This window comes from Apus apus, chromosome 14 (assembly GCF_020740795.1).
Source record: "Apus apus isolate bApuApu2 chromosome 14, bApuApu2.pri.cur, whole genome shotgun sequence".
Classification (NCBI taxonomy): Eukaryota; Metazoa; Chordata; class Aves; order Apodiformes; family Apodidae; genus Apus; species Apus apus.
The window spans coordinates 885147-903554 of NC_067295.1; the positions used below are offsets into that span (position 1 = coordinate 885147).

Sequence of the window (18408 nt, forward strand, 5' to 3'; positions counted from 1 at the left end):
CCCAGCCCCATCACCTCTCCTCAGCCTTGGCTGGTGGCAGTTCCCATCTCGCACCTCTTGGACAGGTGTGGAGAGGGGAAGGCTCCTGGGCTGACCTGCAGCACTTCATCTTCCTCCCTTCAGCAGCTCACACCATCCCCAGCCTGCAGCAGCCACATTCCAGCACTCGGATTAACACGCTCGTGCGTTACAACATTTAATTAATGCTCTGCAGAAGAATATATTTGCACACACTTATAACAAGAGAAAAGGCACAGGACTCATTATGGCTGCATCTTCCTGGGCTGGTGATTATTAATCAACACACCTCCAGTTCGTTTATCTAATCACAGTATAATTGGTTTCAGTTTTGGTCAATGTTTTACTTCATCAGCTCAGTAAACAGCAAGGCTCTGGTCCTGGCAGCCTCTGCCAATGCTGCTGGCACAAGAGGGGCACCAGCTGCACCCTGAGCTGCTGCCACGTCCCCAGGGGCCCTAGTGGGGACCTTGCCTCCATAAGGGCCACCAGGGACATCAGGATATTACTGAGACTCCCAAGAGAGAGGAGGGAACCCAACAGCATCCCCGTGCTCCAGAAGCCCTTGCGTAAGGACAGGATGCAGGCCCAAGTCAATCTATGCTGAATATTCCCCACCTCCCACACACACCCCGGAACTCTCAGCATCACCCGTGGGTGGTTTTTCTGCACTTCAGTCCCTGCAGACCACTGGTTCCCTAAGATAAACAGCAAACAGCCTGATGCCCAGCTCAGGGCAAGGAACTCCCACTGGGACATGCTGGCACATGACAGGACATGCAAACATGCACCAGGTTTTACAGATCCTGAGCCCCTTTGGGGAGGAGAAGCTGAGCCCATGGCAGCCCCGTTTGCTGGCTCCAGAGCATGCTCCCAGGAGCCAGTCCCCGTGCCCAGCACTGATTGCAAGGATGCTTTATCATTATTTAAAACAACAGCCTCAGCAAGCAGAGCTGCTGCCACAACCAGCCATTCCCAGCCAGCTAGGTGGGGTTTTCCAGCCTCATGCACTCACTCCCTGGGTCCAGTCTGTTCAGTGCTTTTAACTCCAGCCAACCCAGATGCACTGAAACATTAGACACCTAAACACATTTCTTCTGCTACTCAAATCCATCCTGGCCCTCAGAAACATCCTGTATTTTGGAAACCACCTTTGGCTGGTGGAGCTGCAAGCCCTGTCCCCAGCGCAGAGCTGGGGGACACATTCTCCACAGCTTCACAGAGCTGATGGCACAAAAGTGCCATTTATTTGTCCACAAATAAAGCCACACATTTTTAATCACTGGGAGCCCCAATGAATCCCAGCGCTTCAGCAGCCTCCCAGCAGCAGCAACAGCAAAGCAGGGCTCTGACTGCAGCCACCAGGCTGCACCCATCGTATAATGACGTTCAATGAACAGCATGAAAGGAGCTGCAACAGAGCTGCCCTCTCAACGTAAAGGACTCATTAACAGCACAGGCGGGCAGCTAATGAGGAAGGGCAGCTCCGCAGGCTCCTGTTGCTGCTCAGAGCACAGCCCTGCAGACGTGCAAAGCTGTAACCCCAGTCCTGGGTGTCTCCAGTTCATCCCCCCGCCCTGCTCAGCCTCCCAGGGCTGCACCAGGGCTGGTCCCCACTGCCGAGCCTCTCCCTACCCCCCGAGCAGGCATCAGGCAGGGACAACGCTGCTGGCTAATTCAGTGACACACAGCAGATAGAAGAGAACTTCACTGAGAGCCAACCAGGGCTGTCCTGGGCACATTCTGGGGATTTCAAGAAATCTGGGGGCTTGGCTACTGAATTCCAATCCCCTGCCCTCACTGCCCGAAGCCTCACCCAACCCCGAGGAACTGGTACAGATGCTCTGAGGTTCACTCTGGCTCTTCAGAACTCAGAATGCGTTCAAAATACTGAAATTTGGATCTTTCTAATGTTATTATTGTAATTTCTACAGTTTTTGTCTCTGGCAGACCGTGCTGGGGGCAGGACCACGCTGTGCCAGGCGCTGTACAACAGCCAAGCACAATCTCAGCCCCAGCTGAAGGGAAGCACAGGCTCGCTCCGCCCGGCCGGCCCTGGGGCTGCCCCGCCCGGCGCCGGGGCACAGCCCGGGGACACCGCACGGCAGAGACAGTCACAGCGAGTCCTTCGGGAGGAAAAGGTTCGCTTCACCAAGGGGGAAAAAAAAAAAAAAAGAAAAAGAAAAAAAAATTAAAATATCAGAGAGAGAAAAGAAAAACACGCGGCCGAAAAGCATATGGCAAATCCCTGCCGAATTTGTCAAGTCGATGAAAAAATAAAAAGCTTCGGGTTCCTCGCCTGCATCGGCCGTGCCCGTGCTGCCACCTGCAGGCACCTCGTCCTGCCAAACCCTGCCTGCCCCTCCCAGCCGCCCAGCTCTTGGGGACCTTCCACAGCGACGCTCTTTGCCGTGGGAAAGCCTACTGAACTTCCCGGGCAAGGTTGCTCCACACCTGGTGCGATGGAGAGAAGATCTTGCCCCAACACCAGAACCTGCACCGGGTGATCCATCACCCACCCGCCCACCCACCGCTGCGCTGTCGCTCCCGTCCTTGACAGAAATCCACCCCCTGCCCGCCCCAAACCGAAATTTCTGCAGAAAACCGGTAAAGGGCATTTTCCACCAGAAATCTGTTCCGGCAGAAGCCTGCCTGCCAGCTCAGCCTCCCCGTGGAGCCACCCTCCAAACATGTCCCCAGGGGCCATCCGGGGGCGTGGGGGGGCAGCCAAGGCAGGTCCTGCAGAAGAGACACTGGTGGCTTTTTTGGCACAGCCCCCCCAGGCTGTGGCCACGTCTAGAGACCCCCCCGTGCAGCCCCTGCTGCTCACACCCAGACCCCCTGGCCATGCCTTCCCCAGCAAGCCCTGGCCACAACTCCAGGGCCAATTTTTCAGCCTCTGGCCTCTCCCTGCCAGGTTTTATAGCCTGGTGATACAAACCCAGTCACTATTGCAGGGCTTTTGCCTTTTTTGAAGAAAATGCTCACTGGGGGAGGGGGAATCTGTGTCCCCCTGACACGGAGCCAAAGCCAGTGATGGTGTCAGGAACGGCAGCAGGATGCAGCTCCTGCACCTCTGTGGGTCCCAGCAGACATTTCCAACCTTCCCTCCAAGTTCCGGGGTGAAAAATCCCAAGCCCCTCACGTGCCAGGGGGCCTGGGGAAGGCAGAGCTCCCCCTCAGCAGCCTGCACAGTCTCTCCTCTCTCCAAGCGCTCCCACTCCTTCCTCGGCGATGCGGCAGAGCCAGGGAGCACAGTACGTTTCCCTGCCTTTCTGGAAAAGCCAACAGATGATATGTTTTCACCAACACCTCCATAAAGGGCCAGAAATAAATCAGTCTTTCAAACCCAGCTGAAGAAAAGAAAATCCAGCTGCACAAAAAGAAAGAGGCCCGGGGGAGTTTCTCCCCTGCCTTTGGAGCCATGGGAACAGGGCTCTGGAGCCACGGGAGGGTGAGCTCTGCTTCCCACCAGCCTCCAATGGGAGCCTGGTAGCAGTCCCACCTTGTCCCTGCAGGGAAGGCACCTGAGAAGCAGGACTTGTGAAAGGCCATGTGATTTGTTGAAGCTCTTCTTCAAGGACAAATAAAACCAAAAAATAAACATTTCTGATGGCTCTCTAGGTCAGAAAGGATTCTGGCTCTTCTCCATACTCCCGGATCACACCTGAGCATTTCCTTATGAAGAAGAACTCTTATGGGTTCCTTATGTGGTCACTCATGCCAGTGCGTGCCCACCCTTGGGCAACTCCACAAGGGAGCTGCTGTGCCCAGCATGGACCAACACTCCCCTGGGTCTCCCATTGCCCTGAGGGACCAGCTCAGGCCACCCCCTGCATCTCGCTGCCAGCCCAGCGACTCCATGGGATGCTGGAAGTCAGACTCCTCCAGGAGAAGCCAGCCAAAGCTGGTGGGATGATGGAGAAGGATCTGGTGCTTGTTACCAGTGTCACCAGCCTGGCACCCCCCCACCCACTCCACGGCAGCAGGCCCTGGCAGCGTGGGCTGGTTGGTGGCATTTCACACCCCACGGTCTTAACTCCTCCTGTGAACAACCGGCAGCAGCTCAGCAGCCCCCTGCGGAGATCGGAACCACCCAGAGCTGCCAGTGACCCAGAGTGGGCAGAAATCTCCTTCCCTGGCTCAGCACCAGCCTCCACCTCCGTGAGACAGACCCCAGCTCTTCCGAAGGTGCCTGCCTTGCCTTGGGAGCTCTTCCTACCTCCCACCCCCGCCAGCACCTGCAGCACCAGCAGCTGTCACTGGCACCCGACGGGGAGTCACATCTCCTGCCTGATCTCTCCACGCAGGGGACAAGAGGCTCGACAAGAATACAGCTTGTCTCATGAGATGCTTGCAGCTCATGGGGAAGCAATCTTTTCTGGGCACTCAAAAGCCTGCCCTGAGAGGATGACACCATGTTCCAGCCGTCCATCAGGGCTAGGAATCATGGGCCAGTTTGGGTTGGAAGGGACTTTAAAGATCATTCAGTTCTAACCCCCCTGCATGGGCAGGGACACCTCCCACCAGCCCAGGCTGCTCCAAGCCCCATCCAACCTGCCCTTCAACACTGCCAGGGATGGGGCAGCCACAGCTTCTCTGGCAACCTAAGAAACAGGAGGGAAAGGTAAAGAATTATGACCTTTCCTCACAGCAGTGCAGAGGGGGTGATGTGCTTCAGGTCCCCTGTGCTCCCACACCAGAGGGCCAGCCTGCTCCAGCAGCCCCTGAGCACCCAAGGCAGCACACGCCTTGGACAGAGGGGGAGGCTGTAGAGCCTCCAAATTGGTGGAAGAAGGTTGCAGAGCTCTAGTCAGATAAGAGGACCACTCGAGATTCCCACCAAGACCCTTAAGGGCCCAGGTACCCCTAAGGGCATGGAAGGAACAGCAGGAAGTGGACGTTCATCACACGGACAGCACAAGACAAACAACAGACTTCTCCACATGGCACAGATCAACAGAGGGACCTTCTGCTGCCTTCCCAGGATGCTGAAATTTGACAAGGTTTGAAGAGTAGTTTGAAAAATCTGTAACTGGAAAAGCTATTTTAGCCCCCGAGGCCCCAGCTGGCGCTTGCCCAGGGAAGGACTCACAGCCACACCTGGCCTTGCCCGGTGCCTGCTCCAGACCAGGGGGCACCGGGCACCAGACCTGCTGTGGCTGGCACGGTGCACATGCTGCACCAGGGAGCAACCGAGCGACTCCCTGAGCAGGGGCTGTGCCTGGGTGGCAGGTCACCTACCAACGACGGTGAGCACGTCCTTCTCGATGTCAGCTCGGATGTAGATCCGCCCCCGGCGCTCCGTGTGGTCCGTCCCGCACAGGCTGGGGACGTTCATCACGCAGCGCTTGTGCACGTTCATCATGCAGGCTGCGGGGAGGAAAGGGACACTCAGCACTTGGGTCAGCCCTGCTCACGGGGTGCTCAGAGGGGATGGAGGAAGAACTTATCCTCCTTTTAAATGTTTGTGAGGGATTCTGGGATAAACAGGTAGCAAACGGGATGTCATGGGCAGCCAGAGACTCCAGCAGAGCCCTGCTGGGACACAGGGACCCGCCACCAGCAGCTCTGGGTCCTGCCCACAGAGACCACAGGAATTTCAGCCCTTACTCTAATGACTTGAGTTCTGCTGATTTATCAAACTTCTCTCCCACCACACCCGTGGGGCTGGGTAATCAGCTGAATCCACCAGGAGCTGATAAAGGGCAATCAAAATTACTCGTGTATGCATGCACATAGATATCTGGATAAAAATGTATACATGTAAAAAATATAAATACATATATTAAAGAGTGTATTTTAAAGAAATTCATTTTAACTTGGTAACATTTTGAAGGTGATAATGAATACGCTGTTCCCACGACAGTCAGCAAGCTCCTCTATTTATGAGCAGGGCAGCACATGGCGAGCAGCAGAGCCTGCTGCTCCCCGCAGGCGTCAGCGCCCAACCAGACGCTGGGTATTCACAGGCCTCTGAAACAGGAACGTACCAGATTAACTGTGACAATAGCTCAGCTCTCTCTCCAGCCTCTCCCTCCTCCTTTATCCCCCATTTTCTCCTCCCTGTACAATAATTCTTCAGTTACTCCTGTGCCTGAGGCTTGTGCAGACCCAAGCCTGCTGGGGAGGCTGTGTCACCGCAGCAGCCGCTGCCACGGCCACCGGGTGTCACTCGGAGCTGGCGCTGGAGAGAACAGAGACCTGGAGAGGATGATGCTGCAGGGGGTGTGGGGAGGGATGCTGCAGGAGGGATGTGGGGGATGCTGGCAGGATTATCCCCCAGCTGGATGCCTTTCCTTTCCCTCTCCCTGCAGCAGTTACAGGAGCCTCCCAGGAGAGGTAAGAAGGTACCCACTCGTGCCCAGCCCCTCGGGTGCCAGCAGTGGTAGCAGAGGGGACAGGCTTTCTGCCACAGCTCAGGTGGGCTGGGAGCCCCTGCCCAGGACCTCGGGATGCCAGAGCCCCTCTATTGCTGAAACTGCAGCCACCAGTTAGACACTTACTGTCGCATTTCATCCCCTGGTGAATGAGCCCGTACAGCAACGACCCGCAGTGGTCACAGAAGGTGGGGCTGGAGTACGTGTGGATTTTAAATTTGTGTTTGCTCCGGGGATCCTAGGAGGAAAATAAAAGATAAAGATTATAAACTTGCATCAAAGATTGGCAGGGCACCACCGCTCTCCGCATTCCACATGCCAGCTGGCTCCAGAGCTGCTGGGAATGGGCTCCACTCAACCACCACCAACCGATGTGGACCTTTTCCAACACTCACCAAGATCCAGCTTTATTACTCTTTATATGTGTTGCCATAACAATGAAAACAAAATGCATTGGCTTGTCTGGGGATGTATTGTTTTTAAATAACTTGGTCTTAGCATTAGAAAACACCAGGTGAAATTGGTACATAAGAACCAACATAAGGGCTGGACACCACTCAAATTCCATGCCAACCCAGTGGGGTCAAGCAGAAAAACCACCCATGATTTCCATCTATTTTAAGACTACCAGGTAAACATCTTTGTGCTGTGGTGCCAGCCCCTCCCCAGCACGCTCCTAGGGAATCAACCTGCTTAGGGTAGACTAATATTTTGAGCTTTCTTAAAGCCAACAGCAGACTTGTCTGCAGGAGCAGAGCATCCCAGACCAGGAGAGCCTGGTTTATCCCAGACACCACTTGCAGCCTCACAAACAGGGCTCCTGGACTCCAGCATGGAGCCAAATGAATTCAAATGAGAATCAATTTCCCACCAGGGAGATAGGTCCAACCACCAGAACAAATGATTGATGTTAGACTGGAGATTTGTTATTTCTTGGTATCTTCCATGCAAGACAAGACAATTCTGGAAGCCTTGATCAAACCTGGGTTATTCAGCCCAATGCAGAGCAACTTTAAGACAACACAAAGTCATGCATTAGGTGGGACTAAGCAACAGAATTTATCTGCTCACCCCAGAGCAGCATTGCTTTCAGTTACTAGACAGACTGGAGAAGCTGGGGCAGCAAACACTGAGCCCCAGCAGCAGCCTGCTCCTCCCTGCCCATCCTGGGAGCTGGAGAAACCCCAGAGGGGCAGAGATGTCACCACTGGGACCACAGGCACACCCAGGCTGAGGCTGGGGTGGGCTGAGCTGTTCCTGCACACAGAGCCTGGAGCAGCGTGGCTTTGAGAAGGAGGGTGCTGGGGACGCTGCCCGGGGGCTCAGCACCAGCATCCACACAGGCAAGGGGGGATTATGGCAAGTGGCAGCCAGCTTCATTTCATCTCAGGTTAATTGCTTAAGGGTTAGGGATGAGGCACAGCTCCTGGCTTGGTCATTTGAGCTGACTGGCTTTTTTAATGGACTGGAACGGTGCCCAGGAGTTAGGAAAGACACCTTTTCAGGGCACTGTGAGCCAAGTAAATAAATAAAGAGCGGAGTCAGAACTGAGCTGTAACATAGCCACCAATACGTTACCTTCATCTGAAATTAATTTTCCTGCTGCTATTGCCCTGAAGCTTTGGGTTGCATTAATCACTGATGTTGTACACTCTTTCACAGCAGCACTGATAACCTGAGTGATACCAGAAAGGTGGACAAGTAATGGAGCTCCATTTAATTAGATCTGTTAAGTGCAAGGGATTAGATACATGCTTCAGCACATTTATTGTACTTGAAACTGAAAATCTCTCACATCTAACCCTGAGAAAACCACTTCCAGAATCAGAGTGCAACGCTCTTCTGCCCAGGAGTTCCTGTGTCAGCTGCATCACTGGAACTGTCTTCTCCCTTTGATTAACTGACTTCTGCTCCCAAAAAGCCAGTTCATCAAGTGACCCTGAGCATCTGAACCATGCGCCCTGCAGAGCCCCCTGCACAGCACACACAGCCCTGCTGCAGAGGAAGGCACCAGAGGTGCTTGGGCACCTCCAGCACTGCTGACCCTGCACTGCAGCAGGACGAGAGGGTGGCAGGGGGACACGGGGGCAGCTCAAGCCATGTGCCAGTCCAGCCCCCGTGTGTGACACCGGGAGGAATCGCCCCCAAGCGCTCCCAATTCTGTGCTTTCCTCTAGAAAGAGATATTCCTGTTCAGGCATATGAAAGCTTTAGTCATTCATAAAAAAAAACAAGCTTCAAGCAAAATGAGACAGTTTCCACTTCATGCAAAGGATTTTTAAATTCCCACTGGAACCCAGAGCTAAAAAAGCTGGAGGTAGAAAGCAAAGTGTTCACTGAGCAGCAAGGGCCCTTCCTGGCACAGAACTGCCACAGGTGCTCAGACTGCTCCCTTGGCCTCCCAACCCTGCCAGCAAGGAGCCTCCACAGCCCTCACAGGGAATCCCAGGCTTCACCCTCTGCTCCCAGCTCCAAGGGGCTCTTTTGGAGACCCTGAACCAACCAGCCAGAGCCCAAAGGGTGCCAGGGTGCCAGAGGCAGCCGAGCACTGGGAAAGCAGAGCCGCTCTGCTGGCGCCCACTTCAGCTTGACCGGTGCTTTAGAAGGTGCCAGAATCTGGAAATTCTGGATATCCTTTTCGAACAAGGGCGAAGCTATTTAACAAGGAGACTATTTTTGTACCACAGAGACAGGGATGACAAGATCACTGTGTATGCAGATGCTGAGACATTTAAATCAAGAATGGTTAAAAAGGAATTTGCTAAGAAAAGGAAAAGCGGTCGCTCCTCCTCCCTCCTGCCAGCGCTGAGCAGCCCTGAGGAACAGGCCTGCAAAGGCTTTCTTTGGAGCTGAACTGAGAAAGGCCATTAGCAGTGTTTTACCGCTCTGAGAGGGTCTGACCTTTCTAATCAGCAGTGCTGCAGATCTGTCATCCTCCGAGCAGAGGGATGGATGCCTGAGGATGTGAGCCCAGATGAGGGAATGAAAACCTGAGCCAGGGATGGAGAGGAGCAGCTGTTGACTTTGACCTAGTACCCTGCAAGTACAGACCCATCAGTGGGGTGGCCACCTTCTGTGTCCCAACAGCAGGTTCCTGGTCTGAAACGAGCCAGTGCAATATTGTATCCCTGCCTTAATATTGTATCCCTGCCTTGCAGAGCAAACCTCGAAGCCCCTGGCTGCCCCAGAACACCCCCCCATGTCTAGTTGCTCCCACCTGAGCTGTCTCCTGCTGTCCCACGGTGGGCACAGGTGGCTGGGTGTGCACCTTGTGGCTCTTCACCTCTCTCACCTCTGCTTCTCTCCCAGGAACACGAGACATTATATTCACGAGTGAGCAATCAACTCGTGGCCTTCGAGGCACTTGGATCTCTGCCCGTTCCAGCTCTGCAATGCCTCTGCCTTTCTCCAGGGTCACACCCCACCGGGCTGGCTGGATGTTCCCACGGATGATGCAGGCTTCCCACTGAGCCCTGATGGAGATGCTGGTACAGGAACCACCACCGCTCACCCCTCGTCACCCCCCAGGTGCAGGCAGGCAGCTGCTGGCACGGTCAGGGTGACGATGTAGGGGAACCCAGCTGCTCCTTCGCAGCAGGCTCTCGGGGTGGCACCGCGCAGGGACTGGGCACAGCAGCGGGCACAGCCCAGGCTGGCAAGCGAGGCCGTTCTGCTTCAGCTGTTTCTCCTGCAAAGTCACGTCCTGGCAAGGGCAGCACTGCTCTGTCATTCCGAGTTGCAAACGCTGCGCTGGAGCCATCTGGGCTTTGATTCTGCACTAAATTCATCTCTTCCTGGCTCGGAGGGGACACTGGCATCGCCTCTCCTGGGGCAGGGAGGTGGGAGCAGAGAAAGACCAGACCCTTCCTCAAGCCCAGCCATCTAAGCCATAAAACATTCTAAAAACACATCCAGCTCTCTCAGGTTCATCTCTAAAAGAAGTCACACACCAAGGGCACTTGGGTTTCTCCTGCTGTCCCCAGCTGCCACCACCCCGCACAGGGCTCGTCCTTCAGCGCCCGCACACCCCGGGCAGCCCAGATGGCACCGATGGCTGCTGCTATTTTAATCCTTGGTACTGTCAAAATTTCCTAGATTCTACAGAACAGCCACAGAGGTTTGATTCAGATTACACACCCCTGCCCTCCACACCTCACTGCAGAGAGAGCTTTGCATTATCTCTTCCAAAGAAGAATTAACACAGTTCATGTGAAGCGACTATTTTAAAGTGAATTTCACAGCAATTTAAGCAGCGTGTAGCAGAGCAAACACAGCAACAGCTCACTGTCTGCACCTAGTGAAATCCAGGCAGTGCACCTAAAACACCTCACACTTTATTCCCACATTTCCCCTGGGGAAAGTCCCCCCCCAGTACACAGGGAACAGTTCACAGCGGAGGGACCAGAGTGGCCTGACACTAAGTCTAAAGGTGACACTGTGGCTCCCTCCAGGGACATCCTGGCCTGTTCAGAGCTGGGTCAGGGCCTGAGTGAAAGCTCCAGACAGCATCATCACACTCCAGTTTGTGTTACCAGACCAAGGGGAGATGGTGGGGAAAGATGAACTGAAGACAACAGTGGCCACCAACCATTAAAACAGGCCAGACACTGCTGCACCAGTAAGTGATACCAAAGCCATTCTTGTATCATGACAGCACCACAGCCACAGAGCTCAGCCAGTGCAGCGCCGAGGGCAGGGCAGGCAGCAGGGGGAGGGCAGCAGGGGGAGGGCAGCAGGGGGAGGGCAGCAGGGGGAGGGCAGCAGGGGGAGGGCAGCAGGGGGAGGGCAGCAGGGGGAGGGCAGCAGGGGGAGGGCAGCAGGGGGAGGGCAGCAGGGGGAGGGCAGCAGGGGGAGGGCAGCAGGGGGAGGGCAGCAGCCCCCAAGCTTGGCCAGCAGCCCACCGAGAGCTACCGCGGCTGCAGGCACCAGCGTTGTCACTTGTGCTGCTGCTGTGTCGAACGTGGCTGCAGATAAACCCTGCCCTTGACAGTTCCCAGCAAGTTCATACATTTTTATTGACAAGAGATCTCATCTGCTCGTCACACAACTGCAGAGGGATATGGATGACAGTTATTCTTCTCTTGCTGCTGCCCACACCACACAAAACACACTCTTTTACCAAGCAGCAAAAAAAGGACAAACTCAGCTTTTTTCCCTGAGCAGCATGAGCATCTCATAGGATCCCACACTGGTCTGGGTTGGAGGGACCCTAAAGTTCCAACCTTCTGCATGGGCAGGGACACCGCCCACTAGACATGGTTGCTCCAAGCCCCATCCAGCCTGCCCTTCAACACTTCCAGGGATGGGGCAGCAACAGCTTCTCTGGGCAACGTGGACCAGGGTCTCACCGCCCTCACAGCAAAGGATTTCTTCCTAAGGTCTCATCTGCATCTACCCTTTTTCAGCTTGAAACTGTTCCCCCTTGTTCTATTGCTAAATACCCTTGTAAAAAGTCCCTCCTCAGCTTTCCCATCGGCCCCTGAACAACATCTTTAGAAACCTCATCATCATTTAGAAACGCTTGTTATCTTTCAGGTATCTTGAGAGTCATTTCATTACAGCACAAGCTCCCCAGGAGAGCTGGCCTCCCCCAGCGCTTTCCCCGCACTCTGCACCCTCCAGGTTGCTCAAAACAGCATTGAGACCCTCAAAACACCACTTGCCTGCAGGATGCTCTGTTTCTAGCCCCACCAGGGTGCCACCTGGGTGGGCACAGGCTACACCCCCACCCCACAGCCCTCCTGGTATCCATGAACCCAGCTCAGACCCAACCATCCCCTCCAATCCCCCTGTTAGCCAAAGGCTGCAATGGAAACTGGCGTTTCCAGACACACACACACCAAGCAAACAAGAGAAGAGATTTCAATTACAGGACTGAGGACATGTGCAGGCTGGCAGGAGAAAGAGCCAGGCTCCAGCAGAGCCAGGGAAGCACCAGAAGGTGCTGGGAGGGAGCACGGCAGATACATCTTCATCCCACGGGAACTCTCTCTGGCTGCCTGTGCCAGCGGGAGCGACGTGTGCCCTCACGAGGGGCAGATGGCACACCACGAGAGCTGGAGAAGTTAATTAGCAAGACAGCAGAAAGCAGCAAGTTGCAGCAAGGCTGTGAAGATCCGCTTGTGCACCAGACCTGGGGCAGCCCAGGGATATTCTACTCTCTAAGGCAAGTCCTGGGCAAGGGGGTGGTTGGCATCTTCAGGAAGGCAGCTGCACATCTCACCTCCACCCTTGGCAGGCAGAGCCTGGTAATAATCCCAGGATGCCCTATCCTGGGCAAAGGGAGCACCCAGCAGTGGAGATCCCTTCCCACGGGAGGAGATCCCAGAAAGGAGAAATTCAAAGGAGCTGCTAATTTCCAGGTAGTACAAATGGCACCTTCACTTGTTCCACTGCTGCTGATACCTCATTGCTAATTGTTGCCAGTCCCAAATGCTCTAGAGAAGAAATCAAGCTCAGGGAAGCAGATTGACCCTCTCTGCATCCTGTTACATGTGTCAGCCTGGGATCTGGATGCTGTGCACAAAGGGATAACGACCATGCACTGATGCTGTGAAGACAGCTCTGACTCAATGACACCTCTAGGACCCACCCCCTGTGGAGTGTCTTGTCCTCGGAGAGTGGCAACAACACGTCATCAGTACATCACTCAACTCTGGAGCTTTTTGAGAAAGGAGGAGCCCAAGACAAAGATGAAATGATTCTGCCTCCAGCAAATAGAGCGTGGAAAGAGCAAAGGCGCCGTGGTGGCAGCGCCACAGACCCTCTCCTAGCACTGAAAATGGTGGAACAACTAAATCCAAAGTGAAAATGAAGCTACACTGGCCTGGTGCCTTCCTAGAGCAACTGATATTTATTAATGCATCCTGATTAGCTGACCTTTAACAGGATAATGCAAAGAAGGTCATTTTAACAATTATTTTGTCTACAATTTAAATAATTTTGCATTCTACTAATAGCTCTGACTATAATTAGGTTTGCCAACTGCATTACATGACACGTGCCTGACTCGAGCTCCCAAAGACTTTGCCATATGTCAGAGAACTTCAGCTTGACCCGGTGTGCTTGGTCTGACTCCTGTGAAGAGCAGAGCACTGGGGGGTCAGAGCTGCCAAGGAGACACAGCAGAGTCCCTCAGTGGCCCTGCTGGGTCAGGGCTGGCCACCCTCTCCAGAACAACTCACTGGTTTTCACTTGGAGGACGCAGGGCAGAGACCACAGCCTGGCAGCATGCTGATGGGGATAGAAGTGAACTGTAACAAGGGCACTGCCCTCAGCCACCAGGGCTGTATGACACGTGCTGTCCCCAGCAGGGCCACTGCCCAGAACACAGACCCACCATCACATCTTCAGCCATCAAAACAATCACCCCTGCTATGACTGAAGGGTGATCCAGCGTGACAGCAGCCCCGGTGTTTGCAGTTCCAGCATTTACAGCTACAGCATTTACAGCTACAGCTTCATTCTCTACTGCAAGAAGCAATTAATTTTTTGTTTTAACTTGGAGGCCCTATCACTGCAGTGTAATTAGTCCTCCTCTCCTAGACGGAAAATTCCTATTCAGTCAGCTTGGCAAGGTTAAACACTCTCTCTCTCTCTCTCTTCAAGGAGGTTCAAACACAACCAGATCAAACAGAAAACTGCTCCAAAGCAGGACTAGTCAGTGGTAACAGAGAGAGATGCTGACATTTCACTGCTCTCTGGTTATTCTGTTATGCTCCAGAAGGTGTAAGACGTCAGCCTCCCTCAGGGTTATCAGCTTGATACAGGCACCCCACAAAGCACTTTGGCACATACTTAACTTTAAACAGAAGAGTTTTGTTTAAGAAACTGGTGTTACTCAGGCACTTAGAATTAAGCATCCCTGTATGCCACCAGCACTCTACAGCATGCTAATGTTTTTCTCCTTGAGTCTCAAGTAACTGTGAAGGACCACAAGATACAGGTATCAAGGAGCAAAGTAGAAATTTTTTTTCTTTTATTATATTTCTCCCCCCTGGGCTCCATGACCCACAAAGCAGAGCAGCTCTGGGGATGCAGGCCAGCAGCTGGCTGGTGTTGGAAGCTGCAGGCCAGGCTGGGCTCTGGCTGGAGCCACAGCACCAGACCTGCAGATGCCCAGCGTGGGGTGAGCAGCTCACTGCTCCAACCTCTGCCCTCACCAGCTCTGCAAAACCACCTGGCCCACTGGAACAGTGAGCACACTGCAAGGCTCAAATAAACACAGTCAATTAAACTCGTTCTTTCTGCCAGATTTCATTGGATATTTATGTTTGTGAAAGGAAAGACAGTTACCAGATTGATGCAGCGACTGAAAAAATGCACAGCTCCAATGGCTACACACCAGATGCCTCCAGCCTCTGCCATAATTACAGGTCGCTCTGGATCCACTCCATTGTTATGAGCAACAACAGAGGAAAACTCAAGCTCTGCATCAGTTTGAGATGAAGGCCCTGTCCTTGGCTCGCTCCTGCAGCAGCCACCCTGCCACCCCCCTCCTGCATGTTGATTAACCCCAGGGCTAAAACCTGGGTTCAGGTGCCAGAGACTTGAAATGTCATTTTACCAATGGGGAAACTGAGGCTGTGACTCAAGGGACAAAAGAGAGGTGGGGCCAGGCTGCAGATTTGTCCTCAAATGGGAGCATCTCTGCATTCCTGCACGTTCCCCCCGCACTGCTGAGAGCACATTGAGGGGGATTTGAAAGTGGTTTAAGAGCCTCAAAGATATAGGAGAGCCCACACAACTACGAATAACAACCCATTAGAAAAGCCTGTGAAATAACAGCCCAGAAGTGTCATCAGTCAAGAAAGCTGGAGAAACAACACCAGCAAATCGCTGTGGCACAGAGGGACCCACAAAGCCCCACGCTGTGCCTTGGCTGGAGGTGCTGGAGCAGGTACTTACATCAGAGGCCGGGCCTTTGTCAGCGCCGGGGCAGGAGAAGGTGACGAACTCATGGCACCGCTTGTGCACGACGAAGCAGCAAACTGCAAAGAGAAGACAGCAACAGTGTCAGGGCACCTCGAGGGACTGGCACCATGTGAGCCCAGAGCCTAGAAAATAAAAAAGCTGCTACATCTGATTGATGGGAAAACTTTCTTTTTCTTTAAGTAAACCCGTGGCAGATTTTTAAACCCTACTGAACACTGTCAGCTGGACCAGGTGCTTCAGCAAAACTGAGCAGAAGTGGAATGTTGAGTGAAGGTCAAAGGAGGGCTGGGAACCCTTCTACTGGCTTTGAGCTCACTGCACTCGCTATGCACGCTCTGAGGTCACTGCTGTGTATAAAAAGGAGAATCTGGCACTGGTGGGTATCTGAGCTGGAAAGTGCATGTGTCCAAAAATGGAAGATTGTACCAATGGGAACAGGTGGGCAATTTTCCTCCCACAGCTCTGCTTTTCCTCAGCATCTCTACAGCCTCCACTTGCCAGACCAGAAGACACATACATCTTCCTCTTCTCACGCACGTTGATGACAAAGTCATCCTCCTGGGAACAGCACAGGGAAATTAATCCCAACGTGCCATCACCCAGACGTTCAAGCATAAGAATCCAGCACTAAACACACCTCCTTGAAACCACCAAATCCTTTCAGCACATGCAAATCTGAAGCTGCCAGCAGTATTTCTGCAGTCTGTGCAAAGTGCTGGACTTATAGGCTAACTTTTTCCTTAAATGCCAAATAAGCACCTTATGTTCAGTGACAGATGTTAAAAAGGCCACTGGGCCCTGCAGATAACTTCAGCTGACAGCCCAGGTCCTTCTCTGAGGGTCTCAGCCCACTTCACCCTGCAGCTGGAGGTGGCACCACTGCCTTGGAAAACAATTGTCCCAGTTCCTAGGAACTGAGGCACCATCTCGCACCCCATGTCAGTGACTCCTGGGTGCCAGCCCCTCCAGGACCAACCGTGTCCCATCCCCACATCTGCACCGTGCCCCATCCCGAGGGTTGGGACCTCAGCTCCAAGGCACCACCATCCATGAAGTGAGCCCAGGCAGGAAGGGAGCAAAGGGAACAAGTGCTGATTTTGGGAAGAAAGCAAAGCTGTGCCAAGACTGCCTTTGTCTGGGAGACCTTGGGCACCAAGCTCAGCCTTGTCCCAGGGGTATCTTGTTTGCCACAGCCTTTTCCCAGAAGCTGCAGTTACACCAAATGAAGAAGCATCTGGCAGAGGTGATGCTGTCTGCCGGGTTCTGAGGAACTGAGCACATAAAACAAACTGAGCAGCACGGAAATGAAGCAGGTTGCAATCACATCACTATTGGAAACTTTTCCTAAGGAACAAGGAAAGTGACATTCACCATTAAAATCCCAATCCCCTTACAGTACCCTGCCAGATACAGCTTTAGACCCATGTTCCTTTTCACATTTTTAATTGTGAAAAACACAAACCCAGAAGGTTTGAGAATCACAACAGCTGCCAAGAGCTCTCTCCTTTCAGGACCTCTCACTTGCTCTTCTGGTTCTAACAAATAAATATACTGAAAACATTGTTCACTGTTTCTGTCATTTGTATGCAGAGACAGAAGCATCTGGGAAGCAGGAAGGAAGAAATTAGAACTCTATTAGCAAAGATTTGTCCTGAAGTGTGTGTATAAACTCAATAAGACTCTGGGTGTGCTGGAGGCTGCGCAGTGATGCCAACATGTAGGCTGTGGTGCGAGGTTCCCAGCGGGGCTGGAATGATTTCAGTCCAACAGAAGAAACAAGATTGCTACCAGGCTGAACTTCCCAATGCCATTCATCCATACCATATAAAAAGGCTGTTGGATGCAAACCTGACTCTGAAGAGTAGGCACAGACAGCCAAGCAGGTCCTTTGGTGCTGCCCCAGCTCCTTAAGAAGCTTTTGCACTTTGGGGATAGTGATACTTGTTCCTGCTTCGGGAGAATAACCTTTCTACCATTGGGGTAACAGGATCTGGAGAAGGGACAAAGCAGAAGCTGTCCACGCTGGTCTCTCCAGCAGTGAGGGCTTACCCACAGGTGACACCTGGTCACAGGAGATCACCTTGTCCTGCCTCTGGTGGTGCTGGCAGCAGCTGCCCTCCCACCCCTTGCCCAGCACGGAGCATCCCGATGGCTCTGCCCACCCCAGACCCTCACTCTGCCTGGACGTGTCCGGGGCTGCCAGGGCACACAGGCTGGGCTCTGTCCCCAGGGCTGGGGGAACCACGGTATCACCGGTGCCTCCCGAAGGGCTCGACAGCCACGCAGGAGCCAACTGCCCTGACAGGGATTAAAAAAGGTTCGTTTCCATCCCTTGCGGCAGCAGCTCCAGCACCCTGGCGGTTCCTGCCTGCGCTCCCCTGGCACACACCTCCCCGGGGCAGGGCGGGCCAGGCTCCCCTCGGGCTTCACTGCACGGAAAACGGGAAACCCGACCTCTCTCGTTTTGCTCTCCCTTCGGTTTCAAAAGCAACGCCCCTGGATCCCTGTGCCGGGCAGACAGGACGGCCCCGCTCTGCCAGCGCAGCCCCAGCAGCGCCTGCCCAATGCCTTGGATTTAAACATCTAAAAATAATTTTTAAAAATCTAAGTCTTCAGTTCTGCTGCGCACGAGAAGAATCCGCAGTGGGTTCCCATGCTCTGCTCCTGACGCTTTTAACGCGTCAGGCAGCAAACAGGCGAAGCAAAAAGGGAATTTGAGAAGTGAGGAGGGAAAGGAGAGGGCAGAGCCCGGGGACGGATGCTCTGCGGGGGCGGGAGGGTGCGTGGGGCAAGCGATCCCACGCGTGTCCCGCACCAGCCGGGACCAGCTGCTCGTTCTCGCCTCTCCAGACACCCAGAGCAGAACACGTGCACTTCACATTTCCACTCATGTAAACAGAAGAGCTGAAATACCCATTTCTAGTGACAAAAAAGACCAGAAAACCAAGGTCCAAGAAGCTCAAACCCATCCCAGATTTTTCTTGCAGCCTCTCCCCTCTGTTCTTTTAAGGTTTCACTGAATTGCTTCATTATTAAAGATGGCATTAAACATATACACACAGGTTACACCTCCTGCC

The 18408-nt window shown here is 53.6% G+C and overlaps 1 protein-coding gene across 2 annotated transcripts in view; it reads right to left on the reverse strand.

Moving 5' to 3' along the window:
- Positions 1-18408, reverse strand: part of PRKCB (protein kinase C beta) — a 100389-nt gene that overhangs the window by 42605 nt on the left and 39376 nt on the right. For both annotated transcript variants that reach the window (XM_051632207.1, XM_051632206.1), the window contains exons 3-5: positions 15305-15387; positions 6525-6636; positions 5263-5391 (exon numbers count right to left, since the gene is read on the reverse strand). In XM_051632207.1, coding sequence (XP_051488167.1) covers positions 5263-5391; positions 6525-6636; positions 15305-15387 — 324 coding nt within the window. The remainder of the gene's footprint in view (positions 1-5262; positions 5392-6524; positions 6637-15304; positions 15388-18408) is intronic.